Source organism: Merops nubicus, unplaced genomic scaffold, assembly GCF_000691845.1.
Source record: "Merops nubicus isolate BGI_N331 unplaced genomic scaffold, ASM69184v1 scaffold49341, whole genome shotgun sequence".
Taxonomy (NCBI): domain Eukaryota; kingdom Metazoa; phylum Chordata; class Aves; order Coraciiformes; family Meropidae; genus Merops; species Merops nubicus.
The window spans coordinates 1-6,642 of NW_008589895.1; the positions used below are offsets into that span (position 1 = coordinate 1).

General features: G+C 43.0%; 1 protein-coding gene across 1 annotated transcript in view; it reads right to left on the reverse strand.

Moving 5' to 3' along the window:
• Positions 1-4,850: 4,850 nt before the first annotated feature.
• Positions 4,851-6,642, reverse strand: part of IDH1 (isocitrate dehydrogenase 1 (NADP+), soluble) — a 9,151-nt gene continuing 7,359 nt past the window's right edge. The window contains exons 6-8 of the mRNA XM_008949718.1: positions 6,390-6,530; positions 5,459-5,621; positions 4,851-4,953 (exon numbers count right to left, since the gene is read on the reverse strand). Coding sequence (XP_008947966.1) covers positions 4,860-4,953; positions 5,459-5,621; positions 6,390-6,530 — 398 coding nt within the window. The 3' untranslated portion in view covers positions 4,851-4,859. The remainder of the gene's footprint in view (positions 4,954-5,458; positions 5,622-6,389; positions 6,531-6,642) is intronic.

Sequence of the window (6,642 nt, forward strand, 5' to 3'; positions counted from 1 at the left end):
TTTTTTTCCAAAAAAAAAGGGTTTGGAGGGTATATCACTTGGCTGGTAATAAAATAGCTGAGCAGAGCCTTTCTGGGAGCTTGCTGTTACTGGATACTCTGCAAAGAGAGTTGTTTTGGGGTTTTATTTTCCCTTCCTGTAGCTGTTGACAAATAGGTCTATTATAGCCTGTACTTTGTGGAGAGGGAGGAAGTTCTGTCTTCTCCCTCTTGGCCACCTTCACTTTGAAAGCTACAGTAAACACAGGCAGGGTCCTGTGTCTGGCTAGAAGTCTCATAGGCTGGTTGGGTCCCAGAAGCTGGCTTTGTCCTCGAGGCTGTAAGTTCCTGGGCCTTAGACCTATCAACTATCATTTTTGTATCTTTTCTACTACACCAGGGCCCAATGATCCTAGTGGTATTTTTTCAGGAAGGAACTTAAATTTGATTCATGAGCTGACTTTTGAGGAGCAGGTCTGGGATTTTTGGACAAAAATATCTCCTGATTGGGTCCCAGAAGCTGGCTTTGTCCTCGAGGCTGTAAGTTCCTGGGCCTTAGACCTATCAACTATCATTTTTGTATCTTTTCTACTACACCAGGGCCCAATGATCCTAGTGGTATTTTTTCAGGAAGGAACTTAAATTTGATTCATGAGCTGACTTTTGAGGAGCAGGTCTGGGATTTTTGGACAAAAATATCTCCTGAGTTTAGAGGGGGACATGACTGGATTCAGGACTGTGCAGTGTTCAGAGAAACTTAGTAAGGCAGCCCTTCTCTATTTGGCAGCTGTATTTCCTAGGACATCTGGAAATACTTTGATCAACTTGTGTTCATGTCTGCCTTCACAGAGATCAGGCCACTACAGGACTTGACCAATGCCAGGACTGTGTCTTCCTCCGGCACGGAAGAGTCAGGGCGCTCATTCAGGCGGAGACAGGACCCAGCCTGCTATGCGGAGCCAAAACTCAACAGGTTGGGCTTGAAACTATTCCTTCTGATGACTGTTCCCATGCTGCATCTCCTGCTCCGCTCTCCCAGGCTCATGCTCCAGGGTTGGACTCTCTGTCACTTTGTTTGTCTCTTGTAAGCTCCTCTTACCCTTGGTGTTTCTACCACAGTATAGTTAAGCCAAAATTCTGCATTAGCACAGATGCATGTGCAGGCTTCTGGTAGCAAGCACCCGAAGATGTCATTTCCCTCACTGAAATGAGCACATCTCTTAGCAGACTGCATCTGTGGTACTCCAGTGCTAACAAGAGATTAGTGTGAGGATAAAATGCAGACTAAATTAAGCCAGCTAAGCGAAAGCCCTGATGTCACTTGCTGCCATTCTGCAATATCTGAAGTTTTATACAGCAACTGGGTAATACTTCAGTTGGATTTCAGTGAAGGAAGCACTAGGTTCTGAGGAGAGTTTTCCCCTGTGAGCAGGTTGTATCTATATTCACTTTTTCTGGCAGAAATGAGTACTTAAAAAAGTAACTGCATCTTTTCCCTAACACGGTAGATTCAATACATCAAATTGATATTGTACAGAATCATTTAACTCCTAAAATGATGACTTTGTTATTATGCTACTGGTAGTACTATTATTTTTCCCTCGGTTTGAACTTTCTGGGAGGAGTTGGTTGTACCGGGTTAGAAGGTACTCTGTACTGGTATGGTAATGGACAAGGAACAAACTGTACCACTCAGTGGAAGCATTTCAGTAAAACCAGGAACTTCAGAGACTGAAATCATACACTTATTCAAGAAATCCTTTGATGGCTCAATCAAACCCTTTTGATTCTACAGGAAACTGAGGCGGGGTGACCCATTTACAAACACAGAGTTCCTCTACTCCCCTCTCTACAAAGCCAAAAACAATACTGCCAAAGCCAAGAGAGTGACCAAGAAGACCAAAGAAAAGGAAAAAGAATGGCTGCCTGAAGGGTGTCCCAGTACCAAGGCAGGCAAGCCAGTAAAAGGCAACACGAAATAAAAGCCAGTAACAATGGGAAGAGACATGGAGACAGAAGTAAAGCAGTGGTTGAGCCTGCAGACCTCAAGCTCCTAGGGGCTTGTGCATCTTTGCTAGAATATCTGTTTAAAAATAATTTTATTTTTTAATTCTAATTTTCAAGTATAAATAATTTTAATTTTTATTCTCATTTTCAAGTTTAAATAAAGTCTCCTATGTGGACAGTATAAAAGCTTTATGACACTTTTTTGCTGCCCTCCCCAGCCTCCACCTTTGAATGCTTGGGTGCTTGTCTGCAGTGTTTGTGCACAAGTGCTTGTGGCACCACGGGCAGGTAGCTGGCTATGCCACTTCTCTCCTGGCTCTAATGTGAGCCCGGGGTGACCACACCTTGGAGGGTTGGTCTGGCATTACATATACCCACAAGGGCTGCTGAAAGGATATGAATGCCTTGGAGCAGCCCAGGTTTTGACAGCAAGCAGAAGAGGCATGCTGATGTACTGCCTAGTGTTACCTCCTGGAAAAGGTGGCTTCTGTACAGGTAGAGTAATTTGCTGAGAAGTCACATTTGGGGTTGAATGCCAAAGCCTTGGACAGTCCTAGAAGCAGGAGGTCTCTGCTGTTCTGGAAGTAGGAGACATCCGCTAACTGACATATCCCTTCTCACTGTGTTTGCTGTCAGTGGGTATTTGCATAACTAGGAAGCTGAAAAGAGCCTTCCACCAGTCTGGAGCATGCCCTACCCCAGACACAGATGCACACCTCTAACTCCATGAGTGTCAGCACTAGACTGTACTTTGATCAAAGACAACTTTTACTGGGGTCCTGATGGGGGTGTTGGTGCAAAGGGGTTGTTACTGGTAGTACAACTGATAGTTGTGTTTCAGGAAATTTTGTGCTCTTTTTCATTGCCAACTGAGTGCTCACTGGCCTCCAGCACTTACTTTTCTAGGGTCTATTGGTGACTAACTGAAGGCTATCAATGTTAAATATTTGAAGGAGCAGTGGGGAAAAGAACCAATTGTATTAGTGGTGAGGGGAAGAAAAGGTGCTTTCTTGGGAGCAAGAAAAAAGTTTCCTTTTTCTCCATGGCAGAAGGGGGAGAGGGATGCTCTGCTCTTATGGCCACACTTACTGCTGCTTCTCTTAACACAAAGACAAGTGTTCCTTTCCCATCAGTTCATGAGAATAGGTCATGTCTTGCTGTACTCCGCAGAACCCTCCAGAAGATGGAAAGTTTATTAGTACAGAGAGAAAATAGTGCCATATGCAGTCAGGTGCATACTACTACATTACTTAAACTTAAGCTGTACTGTTAAAGTCATTAAAAGAAACAAAAAGTGTGTTTTTTAAAATATCCATTACATATATCCAGTTTCCTGAAGGGTACTAAGCTTTGTCTGGTACTCTTACGTACAGAAGTAGGGTAGGAACTAGTAAATAATGGAATTTGTTAGGAGGTACTGACTGTGGCATCATAAATGTCAGAAACCAGGAAGGAACACAGATTTCTAGCTGTTCTTGATGATCGTTTCCATTGCTTCTATGGGTCAGCAATGGGACTTTCCATCTGCATCTTTCACTTTTTCTTACATGCTTGTGTTAGAGTATCTAACTACTGTTTTCATTCATATTGGAGACAGTGCTTGACAGCTAGCCCTGTCATCTGAAAGCAACTGTTAATACTAGCTGATCTAGTCTAACACTGCATTTTTATCCTAACACTTGTCAGCTGCAGGGTGAGAGTGTCTCATGTATAACCAGTTTCTGATCTTTGTCGAGTGACAATACATCAGTTTGATTTCGTTAGCCCTAAAATAAGATTTCAATGGAATTGGTACTTTTTAAGTTCTTGTGCACTACTGGATGCTTACCACCATGCTACAGATCACATCTTGCCCTGGGTCAGAGCAATTTAAAACTCTAAGAAGGGAGAGATTATTTTGTTTATTGCATTTTAAGTCTGTCCCAGCATGCACTGGACTGTGCTGAAAGGTCTCTCTGGGGCAGAATTTCTCCATATCTGCTAATCATACAAAAGAAGGAGAGGCACAAAAAATGATAGTTGGCTTTTATTTTCATCTGAACTAAAATATTCTTTAAAACAACCCCAAACAAAGCCATGGATGGAATAGTTTTTCACAGTCATAATTTGACTTGCTGTATCACAAGAGGAAGGGTGAGTAATAGCCCAGAAAACTGGAGAAAAGTTTTGCACCTTTACGAGTTGTGGGGTAGGGGAAGAGGTAACAGCTCCTATGCTTAATATCCAGTCAGAAGGAGTATAACTAAATGCATGGCCTGCATTTAGACACTGCAGCAAGGCTTTGTTAGGCTCTTAGCCTATAGGCTTGTTTCCAGCATTTACTAAGTGCTTCTTCTAAAATGCTACAGTCAGGACTGTAGGAATGGGACCAAATCCCTTATTACCAGGATACTATGCTCTGGTTGGCACTAAAACATAAGAAAGAGAGGAGCTGCAATAGAGCTGACACCTCTGTGAGCTCAATCCTCTGTGGACAGTACTGGAGGATGGTCATCATTTCTAAGGTCTGTTGAACAGTAAGTCGCCACTGGTTTAACCAGAGCTGTGACACAGACTGGTTTTCAGTCTGAGAGGAAGAGAGAAAAGAAACAGATAATAGAAGTCAGAGAGAAACATCAGGTCTGCTGTGAATGACATCAGAAAATCAGACCTATGTTGAGCTTGAATACTGTCACATTCAGCTGCTTAGCAAAAGTAGGCCTAGCCCAGCAGCTCAAGGGGTTTACAAAGTCATGGTCTTTTAAACATTTAAAAAAAAAAGTATACACATTAATTTTTGTCTAGGATTTGACATGTTAGAGTGTGATACAGCACCACTTGCACTCTGGTGTAAGTGGGAGACATTGTTAGTGGAACTTGAGTAGAACCCATGCCTTAAAGTTTGGGCAGAGAGGCCAGCTTCCCCTTCAAGTTTTCAGCAAGCTTGTCCATGAACTCAAAGGTGTTCAGGTAGTCAGAGCGTGTGACACTGGGAGGGGGGAAAAAAAAAAGACATTAGTTGTAAAGCGACTCAAATGCTCAAAGCAGGACAAGACTGTTCAAAGAACTCAAGTCTTGCCTCTGAAACCAAGAGTTCCTGCCTACTCATCAAGCTCATGTTTTTTGCCAAAAGGCTCCACAGAAGAGGTAGCCAGGTGGTATTTTGCAGTGAAGTAGGTCTCCATCTTAATAAATGGACAGGGCAAGATCTGGCTGATGTAGCCAGCATGTTGTAAAAGAAATCTTTGCAGTTCCTTCTTAATTTCCCCCCCCTCATGCATTTGGTACAATAGCATGGACAGAGCAACCTAGACTAAACTTGGTCAGGGAGTGTCACATGTTGTCTGTACAACTCTGGGTACAGATGAGCTCTCTTCTGTGACCAGACTCCAGCAATTCTTCACCATACTAAAATAACTTTCCAGCAAATGCTGTCCAGAAACACCAAGTAAAACAGCTTCCTCCAAGCACAGCTGATTACTTCATACACTTACTTAGGGAGGCCTTTGATACAGGCAGCAAGGTCCTTTGTCATGAAGCCAGATTCAATGGTCTCAATGCAGACTTCTTCCAGGGCAACTGCAAAGTTCTTAAGGCTAGTGTTGTTGTCCAGCTTAGCTCTGTGAGCGAGTCCTCTTGTCCATGCAAAGATGGAGGCTGAGAGAGAACACTAGATTACTCCATCCTTCTAGAACACCCTGGACATGGTTCTAAACTTTCATATTGAAAAATAATTTGTTCAACATCAATAAACACTGAAATTAGGCAGAAAAGATAGAAAATCTGGTATGGGAAAGAACACTTATCTTCATCTAGGCATTCATCTTTGCATTTTGTGCAGCTCTAAAGAAAAGTAAACCCCAGAAACTACTCACTACCTCTAGCACTCTTTGCATGTGTGTTACCTTATTTCATTCCTGCCCAAATCAGAAAGAACGACTGGGAATAAGACTCTACGGTTACACAGAAAGTTGTCCTTATGATAGAAGGACACAGTCATCTTCCTGGTGTTACCTTACACTCTGGTCCCTCTGTGTTTGTAGAAGATTCTTTCCCTCATGTCCCATTCTAGGTGCACTTTTTAAAGTATGCCTACAGTTTGGGTGGTGGCTGGGCCCTTTGGAGTAAAACAGAAACCAACCAACCCAAACCTTAAGGCCATTGCAGCTATGAACCCATTATTTCCTGAATAGTGAGAGCATGTCTCAAAGGCTAACTTAAGTCTGGCTTATTGCTCAAACTCACTCAGTTCCTGCCTGTTTTTGCTCCAGGCTGCAGCTGCCTCCATGGAATAAAAACACATTATGAACTACCAGTTTCATCACTTAGAGGTGCAATTCTCTGCAGAAAGGATGCAGATGTTCTTACTCCGAACCTGTTCTTTCACACGTAGAGATCACTGAAGTGCAGTGAAAAGCAGCTCACCAATGGGGTTAGTGGAAGTTTCTTGGCCTTTCTGGTGCATGCGGTAGTGACGAGTAACTGTGCCGTGAGCAGCTTCAGCTTCAACAGTCTTGCCATCAGGGCAGATCAGCACACTGGTCATCATCCCCAGAGAGCCATAGCCTACAGAACACCCAGTTTAAAAAAAAAAAATAAATCAGTGTCTCCTTTGGATAACCTCCTTAAATTCCCCTTAATCCTCCCATCCTACAATCCTCCCAGCCTTGATGGCTGC